We start from the raw sequence: 21,323 nt of genomic DNA on the forward strand, positions 1-21,323 counted from the left end.
GACTTAACCCCTCTCAGGCCAAGAGAGGATGTTACTCAAAGGACTGCGTTCAAAGGCAGGAGTTCACAACTCACTTAAGATTCAAGTCATGTCATCCATGGTCATCCTGGTGAAATATAAGTCTTTATTATGAACGGTGTTATATAATGAGTCTAGTCATTTCGTGTTCCGGTCTTATACAAACTCCTTTATATAGAATACCCCCGCTCACATGTCTACATGAATGATTAAGATCAAATCATTTGTAGCACTTTACAACAATTGCAACATCTACAAAGCGGGTTCTATTCGTAGTGTCACTAGGATAAGGTACCTAGCCTTATCCATCTACTACAGATGATTTAAGTTATCACTTAAACATGATCTACCTGTATGTCTCTACATACATGTTTAAGCTACAAATGATAATCTTGGATGTTAGTTTATTGGTTTGTGGGTTAATGCTACTAAATATTGAATAAAAACATCTCATGTTTTATTAAATAAATAAAATGTTTGTATATTACAATTACAAACTCTAGAACCCACGAGATTTAGGGCATCAACCCCAACACCAAAAGGATCAACAAGTTCGAAGGCCGATCATCCAAGAAAATCAAGCAACTTAAAGATTAAAGTTTATTTTTAAAGCATCAAAGAATTATGTATTAGAGATTGTACTCACTATACTGAAATTAATACAAATACAAAGTTCAAACTTCACGAAACAAGTTTCTCTAGAAACCTCGTGCAAACACTAGTTTGATACTACGTGCATTGCAATGTTGCATAAAGTTTAAAAATAGAACTTAATGAATTTTTTTTAATAATACAACTTTAATTTATGTATAAAAGAGTATTATTTTTTAAATAGGTCATGAAAAAACATTTGTAAAAATTTAGAAGTTGGGTGAGGAAAACTAATAGATCCTTTGATTAAGTATGAAACGTAGTATAAAAGAATATTTGAATTAAGCATGTATAAAAGAATAGATAAACTTAAATATTTTATACTACCTTTCAAAAAAATTTGTGATAATCGAAAAAAGTTTAAATCACTCGGAATGTTTTTACAAAATTAAAAAGTGAAAATAAAAAGTAAAAAATTGAAAAAAGTGGACATACATTAAATAAAAAGAGATAGAGGTGATATATTCTCATAGAAGATAGAAGAGATACCTAAAACAAAGAAATTAAATTTCTTAGAGAAAAAGGAAAATGAATATTGAGAAAAATGTTGTTATTAACGAAATTAAAAAAATATCTACAACAAAATTTATATAAAAAGAAAAAGAAAATGAAAGTAAAGAAGTTAGATAGAGCCCATTAATAAACTTAAAAATTATAAAAAGAAAGAAGAAAGATAAAAATTATAAAAAGAAAGAAGAAAGAAAAGAGAGAAGAGGTAACTAATGGAAAATGACGTTGAATTAAGCTATGAAAATTTAGATCTCAAATCATAATTTGATTTGATTTTTTTTTATTTTTAAGATTTTTTTATTTAATGTGAAGTAGAGATTATTAGAGATAAGATGTGATTTTTTTAAAATCGTGAATAAGAGATTAAAAGATAAAAATGTGATTTATTTATTTTTTGTTTTTTTTATTTAACATGACGTAGATATTAGAGATAAAATTAGATTTTTTTGAAAAAGATAAATAGGAGATTAGAGCATAAAATGTGATATTCTTAAAAAAAAAAAAAAAAAATCTTTATTTTAACATGAAATAGATTTTATTAGAGATAGAAGGTGACTTTTTTAATTACTTAAATGTGAAATTACCTAAAACATCCCTGACCATCGAATCAAAGCCCAAAAGAAAAATCAAAAGTTTCTTTGCAGCCATAGGTCCTCTTAGATGATATAGATATAAAATCACATGGGATACAACAAAGCTTGGGTGGAATCAACCTCAGGAGATTGTGCTTGATAATTTTCAAAGATGTCTGAAAAAAAAAAAGTGTCAAAGCGGCGACATGCAGAGAGAGAATAGCCGAATCAATTCGATCGTAGTACTCGCCAAGCCTTCAAAAGAATCCCCCTTTTGATTTTCTTCAAAAAATTCCCAATTTTCCGACGAAATTTGGGGATTAATTTTTATTTTTATATTTATAATGAAACCAAACGCTTTCATTTCCCTGGCGATCGCGTTGGTTTTGATTCAATCTCTAGTGTCAGCAGCTTCTTCTTCTTCATCATCTAGATCACAGTCTTCCGATGAAGCTTATGTTACGCTTTTGTATGGCGATGAATTTCTTTTGGGGGTTCGAGTTCTTGGGAAATCAATTCGCGAAACTGGCTCCAACAAGGACATGGTGGCGTTGATTTCTGATGGGGTTTCTGAGTATGCTAAAAGTCTATTGGAGGTTAGCTTTTAGTTTGCTCTTTGTTTCCGAGAAATTTGAGCTATTACAACAACTTATCGATGGATGTTTTCTCTTTATTTTCTGTATTTCTTCTGAAATTTTCAGACTTGAAGTTTAATTTGTTGGCTATTTCGAATTTCATTCTATATGTTGATTTAGTCTGTAAATGTGTGTATATTTTTAAAATTTGAGTAATTAATGATCCTTCAACTGGAGATAAGGGAGTTTTCTCGAGCCTTTTCCCCGTACTGGCTGAGAATTTAATCTAACTTGGAGATTGGAGTTTCTTCAATGACATATAGTTTGACAGTAGAAGCCTATGGTGAACGCCTACTTAGAACATTCTAATTTAAGGGTTCTCATGTAAGTCATTTTTTCTTTGTTTAGTTAATCATTCTTCTTTGAGTGGTTCAATTTTTGCCTAATTGTGAAAGGTAAATATTCAAAAAGAAGGTCAAGTTTTTGTTTGGCATGTCTTCTACAGAAGGCTTAGCACCTTGGACAGGTGTTGGGGAGGGTGCCATACTTAATGGAGTCATTATGTTGTATTCTTTACATTCTTTGGCGTTGTGATTTTGCGAGTTGTGTCTAAGATTCTTTTCTCCAGATGTTTGATATGATGAATGTTCGTCGTAGAGACGTCAATCCTATGATCGAGGAGTTCCCCCTAAATCCTCCTCTTGGGGAGAGAGGCCATTTTCTTTGGCTTGCTAGGGGGTGTGCGGTCTCTTCACTCATTGATTGACCCAAAAGCTTCAGCTGATGAGTTAAGGAAAATTTAATATTATATCATCTAACACTCCCTTTCACTTGTGGGCTTGAAATATGAAGAAAACCCAACAAGTGGAAATCAATATTAGTTGGGGAGGAAATAACACTATAGGGTTTGAACATAGGACCTCCTGAACCAATCTTCTTTTATACCATCTTAAATCACTAATTGATCTAAAAGCTTAAATTGATGGGGGAAGACAAATTTAATATTATATCATCTAACACGGTCTTATAGGTTTGGGGTGTGCAGAACTGTAGAGTGTTTAGGGGAGTGGGAAGGGATCCTAGGGAATTATAGTCCCTCTTTCGCGTTTATGTTTCTCTATGAGCTTCGGTTTCGAAGACTTTTTGTAATTATTCTATAGGTGTGATTTTGCATAGTTGGAGTCCTTTCTTGTAAAGGGAGTCTCCCTTTTTTGTGGGCTTGGTTTTTTGTATGTCCTTGTATTCTTTCATTTCATCTCAATGAAAGCTGTTGTTTTTAATTAAAAAAAGTTGTATTCTTTACATGATGACGATAGAGGATCCAATCACATCGTTTGGGGTCGTGTTTTAGCTTACCTAGTTTGGAATTGGTTTAGGCTTGGCCACCAGGGGTTACGGAGAGGTTGCAAAGAGATGATTGAAGAGTTCCTTATCTATCCTCTCTTTTACGGGAAGGGAAGTTTTTTGTGGCAAGTAGTGGTGTCCGCCGTTATGTGGAGACATTTGGGTGCGAGGAACAATAGAATTTTTAGAGGGCTTGAGAGATCTTGAGTCAAGTTTGGTCCGTTTTTAGATTTTACATGTCCTTGTGGGCAACCCTTTGTAATTATCCGTTAGGTGTTATTTCTCTTGATTGGAGGCCTTTTTTGGAGTTCGTCTCCCTTTTTGTTGGCTCTCTTTTTGTATGCCCTTGTATTATTTTATCTTGTCTGAATAAAAGTTTGGTTATTCATCAAGAAGAAAAAAGATTGTATGTATGCATGCATTTGTTTTTGTATTCTACATTACAATGATTACTTTCCTGTTATAAAATGTTTTGCTGCTGAAATAATTGTGCAGGCTGATGGGTGGATAGTGGAGAAGATTAGTTTATTGGCAAATCCTAATCAAGTTCGTCCATCAAGATTTTGGGGTGTCTATACAAAGCTGAAAATATTTAACATGACTGACTATAGGAAAGGTAAACTTTGTGATCTTAATGTGCAGATCATATAAAATATAGTATTATAGTGTTCCTGTTGATCATAGAAAACTTTGGTTAAGGAAGCTAAAATATGGTGATTTTTGGCTGGAGAACTCATTTTACTTTTGTGTGTGTGCTAACTTCTATCTTTCAAAAGCAGTGTCTTACTCTTGATGCTCTTTGTTTAATCTCTATCACACCACTGTGCAGTGGTATATCTAGACGCAGATACAATTGTGTTGAAAAATATAGACGATCTTTTCAAATGTAGCAAATTTTGTGCCAACTTGAAGCATTCTGAAAGGCTGAATTCTGGTGTTATGGTTGTGGAACCGTCAGAAACTATCTTCAATGACATGATGAGTAAAGTTAATACTCTGCCCTCTTACACTGGAGGTAGTTGATCCTCTTCCTAAATTTTATTTATACTTTATGCTTCCTTTTATAGGTGGTTGATAAATTTGCTGTTATATTGGAGAAGCTAGAGGATTCTAAATAGAATTTTTTAAAAATAATTTTTGGATACTGGATGATGTAGAAGTCTCAAACTTTGATGAACACCTTGCTTTTGAATTAACAGGGGATCAAGGCTTTTTGAATTCATACTATTCTAATTTTCCCAATGCACACGTTTTTGAGCCGGACTTGCCACCAGAAGTGCTACGTTCCAGACCAGTTCCAGAAATGGAACGACTTTCTACTCTTTATAATGCGGATGTTGGTCTTTACATGCTTGCTAACAAGGTATGTCTACTGTCATATTAAGTGGTTGTTTTACTTAATTAATGTTTATGTATGAGTCCCATTCCTCTCAAATGATGCTTCATTATTTACATTCAGTATTTTCCTTTTCAACGTTATTTAAGAGTTTTAGGTTTAGATCCACATCCACTTAGTTAATGTAGTTGGGAAATACTTACTTTAAAGTTATCTAGTTATGTTCAATAGTCTTCTTTTGTCTCATCCTTTATAGACTTCCACTTACATTTGCAAGCTGCAATATTTCGGTGACTCCCAAACCAAGCATACAAATCTGAATAGCATAATTATGAGGGTATGGATAATGTCAAGAACCAAGCAACTTTGAACAATATTTTAGCCTCTCTGATTATTGTTGCTGGAAACGTTATAAAATTCAAGGGTAGTTGCAAATATAGCAATTAGACTAAAAGTATTAGCAAAGATAGCACAATCCAAAAGAATTTTCATATATAGCAAAATTTAGATCCAGTTTTCAGAGTCTATAAGCAATAAAGTCTATCACCGGTAGGAGTCTATAAGCGATAGAGTCTATTACCGGTAGGAGTATATCAACGATAGATAGATTTTGCAATTCCTTAAAAATGTTGCTATACACTTAATTATTAGTCTTAAAATACTATCCATTGCAATTACCTTAAATTCTTCTATTATGGTCAACCAACAAGAAAAGGCTCATACAGTACTTTTGGAATCCTACCACTTCAAGTTGGGACGTGGTCTTGTAAATAAACCTAAAAGAGGGGGAGATGGCCAAATGGGCATCCCTAACAAACCTACTTTCTCAAGTGGAGCTGAAAGGAAGAAGTGGATAGATGGCTTTTTCTTTTTGACCCCTCTGCGATATACAGTCAAAACTCTTCCATTTTCTGATTGGTGACTTTGGGAAACAAAGAGACCTCCACTGTTTCACAGCATATGGAAAGAAAACCTCCCTAAAAAGTAAAATTCTTTCGTTGGGAATTTGCATAGGCCTTGTTGCGCTGTTTTAGGACATAGAAAAGGAGCTCTATGGACAAAAGTTATTAGTGGCAAAGTATGGAGTCAATCCTTTTGATCTTAAGCCTGGTGAAGGTAGGCAATGGATTTTGTACATAATTGTAAAAGGTCTCTTGGAATGGTCATAGATATATTTTTGACAATAACAACTTTCATGGAGAAAAAATGAAAAAAAAATAAAATAAAGGCATGCAAAAAATAAAATAAAATAAAATAAAAAACCAAGCCCAATAGAAAGGGGCTCTAGCCATACATAGTACTTAAGGAATAACTACAAAAGATCTTCAAAATCAAATCCAATTCGAGTTCGCCATAGAACCCATCTTTGGATCCGAACGAATTTTGCTTTCATTTCCCCCGTATAGAGCACGAAATCTAATGAGGGACCAAGCATCGCTAGGATCACTTTCCAACCCTTTAAACACTTTTGGATTCCACTCATCACAAAGATCCCACAAAATAGCACACCCTTGCAAGCCAAAAGAATGGGCTCTTCTCACCTAAGGGCGGATAGATGAGAAACTCCCGATCACGTCAATAGTGTCCTTGTGCTGAGCTAGCAAGAAACCAAACGTTTGGAAGAAGTAATTCTAAGCTGATCTAGCAAACTAACACCTCCAAAGAATGTGATCAAGGTTTTTCTCTACTTTTTGATAGAGAGTACAACAAAACAGCCCAACTAATGTGTAATGAGGGCATCCTCCTCGAAAGTTGATTCAAAAGTTCCGATGCAAGTGTGAACTCTGTGATTCTAGAATTTCTTATTTACCCAACTTCTCCATTTTCATTGAAAAATTAAAAAAAGAAAAGAAAAAGAAAGAAACAAAGATTTTTTTTTAATTAAGCGCTCCCTTTTGTAATTATAGTTTTCCTACTCTCATAAGCCAATTATTAGAAGATTTTTTTTAATCCATTGGATAGGATCTTATCCGTTTATAATTTTCATTTTCAGGTTTAGTCTACTGTTACTTGCTGTGGGAATAATCTGTACCTTTTATTCTTGCTTTCCCCGAACTATTAATTAAAAGTGTTATCCTATTTGAGATACTGTTAATCTAGACTTTTCTTTTCTCTATTCATTTCTTGTTGGAGCTCTATTATGCATTCATTTTCAACCATTAGGCTAGACCTTAGAATTCCCTCATTACATTTTTAATCCAATCTGTGAAAAGAACTGAACTCTTAATATGACCGTATTATGTGTTTTTGGAAGTAAAACTCCTTAGATTGAGAAAGCGCTGTTATTTATTTCCCTCAATCTCTATACCAATTCCTGCAATCTTATTTGAGCATTATGCATATTTTTGCAGTGGATGGTAGATGAGAGTGAACTCCGGGTTATCCACTATACACTGGGCCCCCTCAAACCTTGGGACTGGTGGACATCTTGGCTTTTAAAACCTGTTGATATGTGGCAGGTATTTCTCTCAAATATAATTTATTGTTTCTATTCCTCTGCTTGCTTGTGTTACACATACTATCATGTGCCATAGTGTTGCACATTTGCAAGCAGGGAAAGACTACAAGACATTTTTGTTTGGTTCAGGAGTGTAATATTTTATGCTACTCGTAACCTTCTCTATTGTTTGAGCTGGTTGTAGAATGTCAGGGAAAGACTACAAGACTCCCTTCCTGGAACTGGTGGGGGTAGAAATCCTAATGATGATCTTATTGTCAAAATTCTTGTTCTTCTTCCTCTTGTTGCATTAATCTTCTGTTCTTATCAATCTTGTCTTCAGGTAAGCAACAGGATAAATTGTCTTCAAATAGTTATTACAAGGACGGGATTAATCAAGATCTAAATAGTCTTCTACTTTTTGTCAGACACGGTGGTACTCTAATACGTCTTTGAGAAACTTGTTATGCGATCAAGCCAGGCATCTTTACTACAAAATAAAGTCTGTTGGAACAATTAATTATACTGGTCTTTCTACACTCAGTACTGTTAATTTGAACCATCAGGCAAGTTTTCTCTCGTTTCTCTCTAAGTAAGCATGTTACAGTCATGCTATACATTTTAAAGTCAAAAGTAGTATGCCACTTTTTATTTCATCTTCTTGAAGTTTATGCCTTGTTTTGATCATCTTCTTGATGATCTGCAGTCCAAGATACCTGTTTATCTGGGTGGAATATCAATCTTCGTCTGTTTTGTTGCTGCTGTAATTGCCCTTGCACTTGCGTTTGCGATTGTGCCGAGGCAAGTGATGCCATGGACTGGCTTGCTGTTGATGTATGAGTGGATATTCACAATTTTCATTCTATTATTTGGAGGCTATCTCCATTTTGTTTTCAAATGGGGTAAATCAATGGCGACCCAAGCAGCATCCTTCTCGTCTGATTCTGAGTTGTTTGATTATTCTGCTAAAGGTTTGCTTTAATACTTTGCAGCTCCCCAATTTCTAACGTGTAGTATCTGCAACCAACCAAATATTGTTGATACGTAATTTCTGAGACTTATTTCTTTTGTATATTAGATCACCAGTGGCAGGCATCAAGCAGTGACGTTACCACATGGTTTTATTGTCTAGGGATGGCATTCTTGGCTGTTGTTGCTCCAACTTTGCCTTGTATTTTGGGTGTTACTGCTCTGTTTTTGAGGTAATTTACTCGTGTTCTTTATTGCACAAACGGTAACAATGTTCAGAATCAGTCGGTCTTGTTTGAAAATTTAACTCATAGAGTTTGCTTGTCATATCATAGCTTTGCATTTTCCTATAATGCAGAAGAAAAACTTGGATAGGACTATTAAAAATTACAGGATACATGAATGTCGTGGCATCTGTCTTTCTAGTTTATAATAATATGACACTAAACTTTCAATTTTGTGTTATATTCCACAACTCTAGACTTTGAATTTTTTGTTTAATAAGTTCATGGCATTAGACTGTATTCATGGGTGTTCTGGTATAAGTTCATGGCATTAGCTGCAACTTCTGTATTTACTATTACTTTTCTTTTTGGCTGCTGCTTCTGTAGAAATTAGTGGTGATATTATTCAAGAACCTATATGTGGATCTTTACTTCATGAAAAGAGTACTATTTATTGTGTTATCATCCTGAAAACAATCAAATTAGACCTTATTTCACATATCTGAATTTTTCTGTTTGACAGGTTAGGTTTGATGGTTGTTGGGGGGTTAATTTTGGTATCTTTTATGACATATGCTTCTGAACACCTTGCAATTAGATCATTCTTGAGAGGTCTTGAAAACAGAGATGGTGCAAGAGGCAGCAGAAGTACATGTTTCTTGTGTTGATGATTTGGTAAAGTAGGAGCAGTGCTGTGAAATAGCTGATTTTCTTGTACTAACTTTGATCTCATTCATTGTACAATACTGAAAACTACAAGTTTGTTTTCCCCTCCTTTTTGACCTGTGAGAGCAATTTTTTTCTTTCCTTTTCCTTCTTTTCCTGTAGTATCATTTTTTTCCCGTTCTTTCCTGTAGTATCAAGTAAATTATCTAAGTTAATTTGATTGACTTTGTGATAAGTGAATCAAAGTGTCGTGAATCTTTTATTAGAATGATATTGTGTTTCATTCAAGAATGGAAAGACTCATATTTATAGAGTTTATTATAAGTAGAGTAAAAGGAAAATTGATGTAGAATATTAGTCAATTAATTCTATTCGTCCTTCGTCAGTTATTGTACAGAAATATATACTCATATATAATATATATAAACATGCTCATATAATCCTCTTATATTTTGAAAGTAGTTGGGTTGCTCTACTCCAGTTTTCTCCTCATTTTGTTGTTCATTACCATCTACCGACACAAGACAGATTTTCTAAACTGTCACTCAAAATAGAAATAGAAAAAGAAAACAATTGATTAGTAGTTGGCTGGTAGAAACAATAGAAAAAAAATAGAAAAAGAATATATAAATTATATCTCCAAGTCTATTGTACCTACTTCAGTTTTCTCGTCTTTTATAATTAATGAACTCGATGTGAAAATCACAATCATAACTCAATGAAAGGCATTTGTAAATATAGCAACGAGGTCTAAAGTATTAATAAGTATAGTGCGATGCAAAATAATTTATAGATATAACAAAATTTAGATTAAGGTCTCCAGGTTCACACAAAATTTAGATTAAGGTTTCAGGGTCCATCAGTGATAGATTAATGATGAAGTTGACATTCAACAAATGGAAGCTTTCAAGAATACAACCTTTGATGAATCCTCAAATTTGCTCCAAACAATCCGTGAAAACTTTTTAGGAATTTGCTGTAGACCTCCACAAGGAGCTTCTCTATTATTCTCAAGCCTTAGATTAGATCGTGAGATCCAAATTGATGAAAATTTGAGGAAGAAAATGAGAGAGTTTTAGTTTTTGGTGTCAAACTGTAAGAGAGATTATTCTTTTTTCCACCCTTTCAGCTGAATAATCTTCTATTTTATAAAAGATCTACATGCAATTGAACTGCACGATAATTTGATACTTAGTAAACCACTAAATTAATTGGATTGAGTGGGAAATGTGGGAAAATCCAACTTTCCCCTTAATTTCGTATTTAATTCAATTTATCACATAATTTAAATTAATAGGAAAATAACTAAATTTAAATTTGAATTCTTAAATTCAAATTTTAATAAAATTAATACAAATTATTAATTTTTAAAATAATTAATTAAAAAATAATTTGATATCACGTATTAAATTATTTATAAAAAACAATCTAAAACATGAATCCTTAATCATGTATACAATATTTAAATCGTATTTAAATATTTTCCAACTCTCCTACACATTTAATTCATTAATTAAACGTCTAATTATATCGTATATAATTATTCCAAACTCTAAACTAAATTTGAACAATTCAAATTCTCTCAACATGCTATTCTAAGGTTTAGTCCTTTTACGAGCTAGTAAATGAACCTAATGGACCTACAGACCATGAACACCAATGATTTGAGATTATTGGTTAACTTTTTAAACCGAATTAATCAATATTCGTTAACTACCGAGACACTCAACTATAACTCAGTAGTTGCACTCTTTTCACTGTAGATATATTTCTATCCACTTGATTTAATCATAATTAATAAGTCAATCCTTCACAGGTTGTTCGTATTTACAGCTAGGTCAAAGTTACCGTTTTACCCCTATAACACATCTTACTCCTTAAATCTCCACTAATCCTATAATGAACAATTGGTTTATGGTCCTACCAATAAACGTAGTCTCTCTTAGCCATAGAGAGGGCGAGGCCTCTTTGTCCAAGACTAGAAGTCAGTACTTAAAGGAAGAACGTATCTGCTAACCCTAAAATGGGTAGGAGTAAGTCTCATCTTGTAAAATTATGTCCCCAGCTATCTATCTGGTATTACCCTTAAAATGAGAAGCTTATTGAGCGGCGATATTGAACCACTTTCACCCATGTATATTAAAGGATAATCCTAAATAGACAGGAGTTCATAGTTAGTTCAGATTGAGATCGAGTTACCTTAGGTAATCAAATTGAAATAGTCAGTTTTGACAGTAAACAGTCGTTATAAAGAGAAGTGACTATTTTGTGGTCCGGTCTTTGCAAACATCTTTTGCATAGGATGCCTCCAATTGCATGTCACAACATGAACAATTTTGGGATCACATCATTAGTATCACTATACAAAGTGGGCCGCATCCATAGTGTCCTCAGGATAAGGTACCCAATCCTATCCATATATTTATAGACCGTTCTGACTATATACTCAAACTTGATCCTCTTTTATGTCTCTACATAAAGTTTAAGTATTCATGTTATAACCATGGGTTCATTAGTTTATTGGATTTAGAAATCTATAAATACAATTTACATATTCAATAACAACTTTATTTAAAAATCTCAACATCTTTATTGGGAATAGAAATGTTTAAAGTTTACGAATTGCAAGTTTTAGGATATTTTCCAACAATTAATAGTTGATAAGAGTCTATTAGTGATAAAGTTTATCACTGATAAAATTTACTTTATTTGCAATTCTTTAAAAATGTTTATATACATAATTATTAGTTTTTAAAGTGCTACCCATTATAAGTATCGTATTGAATCAAGTTTAACTTATGCATAATTGAGGAAAAATCATGCATGGAGGAGAAAGAATGGCCTAACCTAGCATATACATGTAGTTCCAATGTGGCAAGTTCAAACACATACCTTTGCTATGTTGGAGGTTAGAGGTAATTTGAAAAAGAGGCTAACTACTTATGTTATTTATCACTTTGAGTTCTTTTAACTCGATATAAATTTTAATATATCACTCCTATTTATATACTAGTTGACAACCTTTAAATTTATGGCTAGAATTTTTTCAACACATACATGATTTAATAGTTACATAATGTTTGTCTAGAACATTCTTTACAATTATACTTTTTCTCTCATATTCTAAAAAATTCTATGATATATTACAACTATAAGTATCTAAAAAAATTAAAATAGAATATTCTAGTATTTAATGTTTTGGGCTTTTGTTGGGACTAAGCCCAAACAAATATTTATGACTCAAAGTGAAGTTTATATTTCAAGAGCCTAGTTAGCGTGGACTGAAGTGGTCGAACTCAAAGCATCCAAGTGAACACTTTTTGAGGAAACTAGGATCACTAAGGTAGGGTAATACCTTAGAGAGTTTACTTGTATTTCTTTTCTCTTAATTTCAACTCTGAAATCTCTCTCTCTCTCTCTCTCAATTTCATTTCATTTAAGTTTATCTCCATGAGTATTTTACTTTATTGGATGTTTGGCTTATGGTAACGAAAATATTATCGATATGAATATTAATAACTCAGATTTACGGATATATCGACGGATATTTTGAAAAAAATTATGGATATCACATAAATGTATAAAATAATGTGAATTCTTTTAGTGAAATTTTAAAACAAACTTATGAAAAAAAATTAATTAAAAGACCCGTTATCAAGGCTCAAACTGATTTTTGTCCCACTTTTTAAAACTTTAGAATTTTGACATTTTACTTATTTCATCATAAAATAATTTTACAAAATTATCCTTATTTCTTCTTTTCTTCTTTTCCTGGTGCTCTTCTTCTTTGGTGCAACTAACTTTGACAAGATCATGCACTAGCTCTAGCAAGTCCACACGAGCATCTCCGATCTCCTTCTTCTTCTTCTCTCCCTCTATTTAGTTTGGTTTGTGAGAGAGGAAAGGGAGTGAGAATGCAAGAGCAAGACCATGAGAGAAAGGGAGAGAAAAAAAATGATTTGTGAGAGGAAAGGGAGTGAGAGAACAAGAGTCGAAGAGCAAGAGTAAGAAAGCGACAATGTAAGAGTGAGAGTAAGAGAGTGAGAATGCCCATTCTGCGTGAGCAGAATTTTTTATTGGTAATTTCACCCAGATTTGATGTCAACAAATGGTAAAAAAACTTATTTGTTTAGAAAGTGGGACAAATCTCATTTTTCTCCCACAATTTAGGTCATCCATCCGGCGAACCCCGTTAAGTAATAAACTGACTCTAAGCATATAAATTAATAATTAGAAGCCAAATATGACTGGTAATGAAATAATAGAGATAATAGTGAAAATTGAAAAACTATTATAAACTGAATATTTAGTTCAAGCGTTTAAAATCAAGTGAATTAGTAGTCTAGTTTATAATCAAGTATAAATGATTTAGTTCAAGAGTAAAATCAATTTAGTTCAATAGTAAAATTGATCTAGTTTACAATTAATAATTTCCTAAAAGGATGATTGTTTTAAATGATAAAGCTATTGAAATATTTTCAAGTATAGTAAAATGTCATGTCTATCAGTGATAGCAAAATGTCATGTCTATCATTAACAATTATAGATGTCTATCGTAGTCTATCATTGATATATAGTGACATTTTGTCAAATTTGTAATTAAGTTGCATCATTTTTCTTTATTTGAAAATATCACTTCCTAGAAAGTGTGTATTTTTAAAATATTATAAGAAGTAAAATCAAATTTCAAAAAAAAAAAAGAAAGAAAAAAAAGAAAAAAAAGAAAAAACAGACAAAATATAAACGGTACAATATATGAAAATAGAAAACGTATATAGTGAAAAAAAATAGATAAGGAGAAAGATGATAATTGTGAAGGATAGAGAGAGAAAAATAAACTATAAGTTATAAAAAATAAAAATAAAAATTATGATGTTGAACTCGCGTGCACCCATGTGTGATGACAAACCCATCCATCGACCAGACAACCACACAGTGATAAGTAATTGAGAAGAATATTTTATATTTTATAAATGGTGCAGAATAAATAAAAAATAAAAAAATATTTGACGCTATCATCAAAATATCGGTAATATCGGCTGTTCAAACTGAATGAAATTAAAATAATATGGTAGTTTTAAAAACTATTTATAAAAATATTATACTTTTGAAACTATTTAGAAAATTATTGTTGTTTTTTTTTAATAAGTCGATGGTTGAAAATTGTATGTCGAATTTTCAACACTCGACCTTTACCTTTTTTTTTTTTTTTTTTTTTTTTTTCTTTCAATAATTTAGACATTGAATGTTGAAAATTCGACCCACCTAGGTCGAATTTTCAACATCGACCTTTCTGTTTCTTTTCTTTTTTTTTTTTCATTTTATAAAAACAATTTCTAAAATATTTTATTATTTTATTTAAACTCTAAAAAAATAATATCATAAAAATAAAAAAAAGTAAATTAAAATATCTCATTTATATAAAAATAATTACAAAAATCAATGTGTCCCACAAGGCGGACATCGTCGATTTCGAGCTGGTTGTCATCGTCGACTTCGAATTTGATGTTGCTCTGGTTCGTCGTCGACCATGTCCATGCACGTATAAAGACGAAGGACTAGCCTCTGAGTCATAATGTCCTGAACCAAATGCTGGCATCATCATCATGGGACTAATATAATCAGTTTGACTCCGCGTCTGCATCACAGGGGGCAACTCTTCCACATTATAGGCAACCTCATCAAACTCATTCTCTTCCCGTACAGGTTCTCTACGTCTAGGAGCTGGTGGAGGAACAATAGGTATATCGTACATATAATGTATCTCCTTTATATAGCTTTGGTTGTCACTACATATAGCAAGAACCTGGTTTGGATCATTCGCAACATCACAGAGTCTACTGTTGTTCGATCTCTGTAAATTATAAAATAATTAGATAATATTTAAAATAAATTTAAATTAAAAATAATTAGATAATATTCATTCATTTACCAGATGACTCACAGCTGCTCCCGGACGAGTGATGTAGCGCTTTGTAATATTATTATACCAATGAACGTAGTCTTGAGTGACATCCTTGTCAAATTGTTCAATAGAAACCCCCACTGCAATAAACCTTGCATGATAGTCCCATCACACTACCAAATGTGCAATTTTTTCGGACCAATTTACAGTCCTTAAGTCGATATCATGCAGTAGGGGTTCAGTATTACAAGGCGATGGGACATCCTGCTGAAAACCGAATTGTCTCATCACCTTGTCAGAAAGATGCCACTCACTAATGTGAAACACATATGAGAGGACTCATCGTCCGCCATATGTTTTGACCATTCGTACAGAAATTGGGCAAAGTATGCATAATAATTTTGTACGGCTCCCAAATAACCTGAAACATAAAATATTATATTGGAGAACATTAAAGCCAAATACAATAAAAATGTGTATAAAATAATCAATTAGATTTAGTGTAATGTACCTGATCAGGTTGAAGCAGATCAAACATGTATCTGTACTGGCTGACTACATGTGTGGTTGTCCTAGTCACACAAAATTTATCTCTCCACCTAAATTTTTAAATTGATAATTTAGAATCTAAATTAACTAGATCAGTGCTGCGATTATATCAGCATGTCGATCTGAAAAACTCAGTCAGCTCTGATTTATTCCTTTGATATCTTCAATTGCTTTATTGAACTTTCGAATTTGAAACTAACACCTGACACGATAAACATAATTTTTCAATGTATTAAATCTGTACTTTTTATTAAAGTTGTTGACGATATGTCGTAAACAGAAACGATGGTGACATTTTGGTCCCGTCCAACCATTTGCTGGATTGTTCACTGCTGCGATTATACCAACATGACGATCTAAAATTAAACACACCTCTTTGTGTGTTACAATTTCTCTCAGGTGTTTCAGGAACCATCCCCATAAGTCTGCAGACTTTTCATCAGCAACGACAAATGCAAGTGGAAGAAGATGGCCGTTCGAGTCAATTGATGTAGTAATCAGCAATTTTCCTCGATATTTGCCGTACAAGTGTGTACCATCTATCTGAATTATCGGCCGACATTTATTAAAAGTTTCTATACATGGACCAAATGCCCAAAATACAGAAGTTAGGATAACATGACCTTCAGTAAGCGTTTCTTTCATTCTCCACTCTACACGAGTTCTGGGATTAGTCTGCTTAACCATATACAACCACCTGGGTAACAATTTGTAAGACTCATCCCAATCACCGAACACTTTAGCCAACGCTTTTCTTTTACCCTCCCATACCCTATGGTAAGGAACATGATATCCAAACTTTTATTTGATGTCGGACTTCAGTTGTGCCACACTGATAGATTGTTTTTCTCTTACGGCATCACAGAACTCTAGTGCAATCATTGATGAATCCAATTGCACATGACTTTGACTTAGTTCTGAATAAAAACATGTATACTACTCATCGTACTTAGTGATCTCGAACAAGCCATGCGGTTTTTTCTTTATTGCACAAAGTTTCCACTTGCAACCTTCCTCCCACTTCTTACACCGAATTGTCCAAATCGTCGGTGTCGATTCAACAATCTCATATGGTGCGTGACATTTTATTGCAAAACATTTGACCGCGTGTTGTAGCATTTCTTTGTCTTGACAAATCATCCCTTTATACAATTGGGTCATGTTCTCGAATGCTATCCAGTACATTCATATCCAAATCGTTGAATGTATCTGAAAGTAACTCATGTTCACGACCATCGAAATCCAACTCTTCAAATTCATCATCCGGTTTAGTTCTGAAGTCTCTATACAGGTTGTTAGCCGCCATATCTTCATTATAACATGGTGATGCAACTGACTCCGGATCAGGATCAATACATTCAGTTGGATCTTCAAACTGGCTAAATGATGTATTCAAGTTTATATCCACTCCTATCCTATTTACATTTACATACAAATGCACTAAATTCGGCAGTGGCATTGCGATTGAGAACATCAAGTTCATAACTTGTGCATTCGAAATAGGGAATGACATAAACCTTATTGATCCTTATGTTCTAGGTTAGGATGTCTATATATTATTTCTATCTGATTTGTTTCCATATCTACACTAAGTGACATCCCAACCATTTCAATGAATTGTTCAAATACAATTCCACTGTTCACATTTATGCTAAAACTCCCACTTGGTGGTTGGTCATAGTCAACTCCATCAATACCATCAATCATATTAGCATTTATAAACAACAAAAATCCCAAGCATTTGCCTGCCATTTTCTAAAAAAAAAAAAAAAAAAAAAGACAAACAATGCATTACTAAATTGTTCTACTAATTATCAAACTTAAACAAAAAAACAAACCATAATAAAATCACAATAAGAAATATATATAGGAAATATAAGAAGTTTGGTGGTAAAAACAATATAAACTTTGTATTAAACTAAAAATATTAAGCTTTTTAAAAAAATCACAATAATTTTGTATTATATTTTTTATAAGAAGTATATTAAAAAATCATAATAATTTTGTATTAAACTAAAAAAGATTAAATTTCTTAATTTATAAACATCAACTTTTTAAGTTTTATGAACATCAACATTTTAAACATAATAATAAATTAAATTTTTATATAACTATTTTTAAACATAACAACAAATTAAACTTTTCAAATATCATAAGAAATTTATACAAAAAAATCATAATAATTTTGTATTAACTAAAAATATTAAAGTTTTTAAGCTATAAACATCAACTTTTTAAACATTACAATGAGGTAAACTTTTTAAAACTATTTTTTCAAATATTTAATACAAAATAAAATTACTCTTTATTTATTACTAGTTTTATTATATTTAGTAGATCTATCATGTTGAATTCAATAATATTTACATATTGATGTTAGTAGTTCTTTCTCTATTAGTGTTAATCTTAGTAGTTGTTATTAGTGTTAATCTTATGGTTGGGATGTTATACCAACATGTTAATCTTATTTAGATTTTGTTTGTTTTGTTTGTATTTAAGTATAGTTTATTGTAAGAAATATACTTAAATAAACTATAATTTAAAATAGTTGATTTTCTTATGATATTTGATTTTTCTAGTATTAACTTTGAAAGTATAGTTTAAAATAGTTTGAAAAAGTTTAATTTTATTTTATCTTTTATTTTGTATTAAATTTGAAAAAAATAGTTTTAAAAAGTTTACCTCATTGTAATGTTTAAAAAATTGATGTTTATAGATTAAAAACTTTAATATTTTTAGTTTAATACAAAATTATTATGATTTTTTGAAATATATTTCCTATGATATTTGATTTTTTTAGTATTAACTTTGAAAATATAGCTTAAAATATAGCTTAACGATCGTGTAGCATTTGGTATACGATCGTATAGTAAAAGGTATGCGATCGTATAGGTTTTGAGAATGCCATCGTCTATTTGTAATAGGTAAGCGATCGTGTAGAAGTTTGTGGGCGATCGTGTAGTGAGGAAAGACAGCTCTCGAGAGGCCATCGCAGCATGCTGCTCATCGTGTACTTCCATTATGCGATCGTGTAGTAAAGCTTAGCGATCGTGTAGCATTTGGTATACGATCGTATAGTAAAAGGTATGCGATCGTATAGGTTTTAAGTAGGCCATTGTCTATTTGTAATAGGTAAGCGATCGTGTAGTGAGGAAAGAGAGCTCTCGAGAGGTCATCGCAACGTGGCGCTCACCGTGTACTTCCACTAGGCGAGCGTGTAGTAGCTTAGTGATCGTGTAGTAAAGCTTAGCGATCGTGTAGCACTTGTTACACGATCGTATAGTAAAAGGTAGGCAATCATATAGGCTTTGAGAAGGCGATCATCTAATTGTAATAACTAAGCAATCGTGTAGGAGTTTGTGGGCGATCGTGTAGTGAGGAAAGAGAGTTCTCGAGAATGGGAGTCCGGAAGACGCTATCGTGGAGAGACCATCGCAGCGTGCCGTACATCGTCTATTTCCACTAGACGATTGTGTAGTAAAGCTCAGCGATTNAGAGACCATCGCAGCGTGCCGTACATCGTCTATTTCCACTAGACGATTGTGTAGTAAAGCTCAGCGATTGTGTAGCATTTGGTATATGATCGTATAGTAAAAGGTATGCGATCGTATAGGTTCTGAGAAGGCGATCGTGTAATAGTAATAGTTAAGCGATCATGTAGGAGTTTATGATCGATCCCAGAGGATTTAGTATGTGATTGTTTAGTTAGTCATACTGAGCGATTGTGGAGAGATTGTAAATAATCGTTTAGCTTTTAATAAAGAAGTTGTTCATCGTTCACTTGTTCTTTTCGGAAGTTTGCACCTATTGTTACGTTAATAAAGAATTACTAAACGATCGCATAGTAATTTTACTAAACGATTGTGTGCGATCGTGTACATAATTACTAAACGATTCTTAAATTTCCTTTAGGTCGAGGGAATCCTCGATCTCTTTCAAATTTTCTCATCTTCCCTTACAGATCTTCTTTAGTTTTCGACAGGTCGAGGGTTGAACCTTCGTCCTCTTCTCAATTTCCTTTAGGTCGAGGGTCAAACCCTCGATCTCTTCTTTAATTTTTCATAGGTTGAACCCTCGTCCTCTTCTCAGATTGAGGGTCAAATTCTCGATCTCTTTTTTAATTTTTGACAGGTCGAGGGTTGAACCCCTCGACAAAATATTTTAAACTAAATCCCCGCCTCGAAATCTCCAAAACAACCATAGATTTCTAAATAGTTTCAAAACTACTATATTTTGCTAAATTGTTTTCCTAATCACAATATTAAAAAAAACTTCGTTGTTCTATAGAAAAGTTTTTTTTTTTTTTTTTTTAATTTTTAAATGTGTAATTGGTTTTGATTCATCGGTTTAAATTAGGAAAGTTGTTTTTGTTGAAAAAGTGTAATTTAATTAAAGGTTTTGATTTGTAGGTTAGATTTATTCGTAGGTTCTAATTTAAAGTGAAGAACATAAATGAGGAAAATTGGGAAGGTAAAGATTTTAATGAATACATGCATGAGTATAGTTTTCATTAATTAAAATATAAGAGTTATTTTAAATAATTAATAAAAAGATTAATGTATGTAATATGATTTTATTATTTATATTATATTGATTAATTAATAAAATTATTAGAGAGGCATGTTATAAGTTTAATGTTCCAATAATTTAAAATATAAATGTTATATTAGGCAATTAATGAATAATTAAAATTTGGAATAAAGTTGCATGCTAACATAATGTGATTAGGATTTCAATATCATAAAGAATTATATTTGTAAAGGGTTTAAATTTAATAATTAATTTGACTTTGTGTTATTTTCTAATAAGATTAGAATTAAATAAATCTTTTATTTTATTTTAAATAGTTTAAAATAGGGAATTCTATCTTAGGAAGATTTTGTCTAAGGTTTGGATATTTAAGTTGGCCGTAAGGGAACACCTCTATATGGAAATGAACCTGGGAGTTGAATTAGTCAAATAACTTGTAATTAACATATGATAATGTGATTAGTTTATTAAATAATCTAATAAACTAACATTATGATAAGCAATAAAACATAATTGTTATGATGGGCAAATTAATTTTTACTTAGTTAAATGACTTAACATAAATTTATCAAAGTAATAAACCCTAATTTGAAAATATTTAGTGGGAGAAAGATATATATGATATGTTAGTTCTCTCATATTCTCCGAATAAATTCACAAGGTGAGATTCATGCTTGGCCTCGTGGTGGCTTGGGACTGTCCCCCTTAAGAAGGTGTTTTCATGGGTCAATATTAGGGTGAATTGGAGAAAGTATTTTTAGTAAGTGGGAGAATGATGAGTGTCAAAATATTCTATGGTTTTCTTCGTTAGTTTACAATGTGAGATTCATGTTTCGTCTCGTGGTGGCTTTGAGCGTCTCCTTTAGGAAGGTATTAGCATTGGTCGATATCAAGGTAAACTCCAGAAATGGATAGGACTATAGTTTATTGGTTCCAAAATTGTTCTTCCCTTCGGTAGGCTTGTTGGGCAGAATTATAAGATAAAAAATGAAGAGTTTTACACTTACAAAGAACCCATAAAAGTTGTTAATGGCATT

The 21,323-nt window shown here is 32.2% G+C and overlaps 1 protein-coding gene across 1 annotated transcript; it reads left to right on the forward strand.

Moving 5' to 3' along the window:
* Positions 1 to 1,886: 1,886 nt before the first annotated feature.
* Positions 1,887 to 9,564, forward strand: LOC120080506 (inositol phosphorylceramide glucuronosyltransferase 1). Its single transcript, XM_039035179.1, has 10 exons — positions 1,887 to 2,347; positions 4,166 to 4,286; positions 4,500 to 4,685; positions 4,870 to 5,033; positions 7,358 to 7,465; positions 7,649 to 7,786; positions 7,872 to 8,009; positions 8,150 to 8,414; positions 8,522 to 8,645; positions 9,160 to 9,564. The coding sequence occupies exons 1-10, from the start codon at positions 2,096 to 2,098 to the stop codon at positions 9,302 to 9,304; spliced, it is 1,641 nt and encodes a 546-aa protein (XP_038891107.1). The 5' UTR covers positions 1,887 to 2,095; the 3' UTR covers positions 9,305 to 9,564.
* Positions 9,565 to 21,323: the final 11,759 nt, after the last annotated feature.

Source organism: Benincasa hispida, chromosome 6 (genome assembly GCF_009727055.1).
Source record: "Benincasa hispida cultivar B227 chromosome 6, ASM972705v1, whole genome shotgun sequence".
Taxonomy (NCBI): Eukaryota; Viridiplantae; Streptophyta; class Magnoliopsida; order Cucurbitales; family Cucurbitaceae; genus Benincasa; species Benincasa hispida.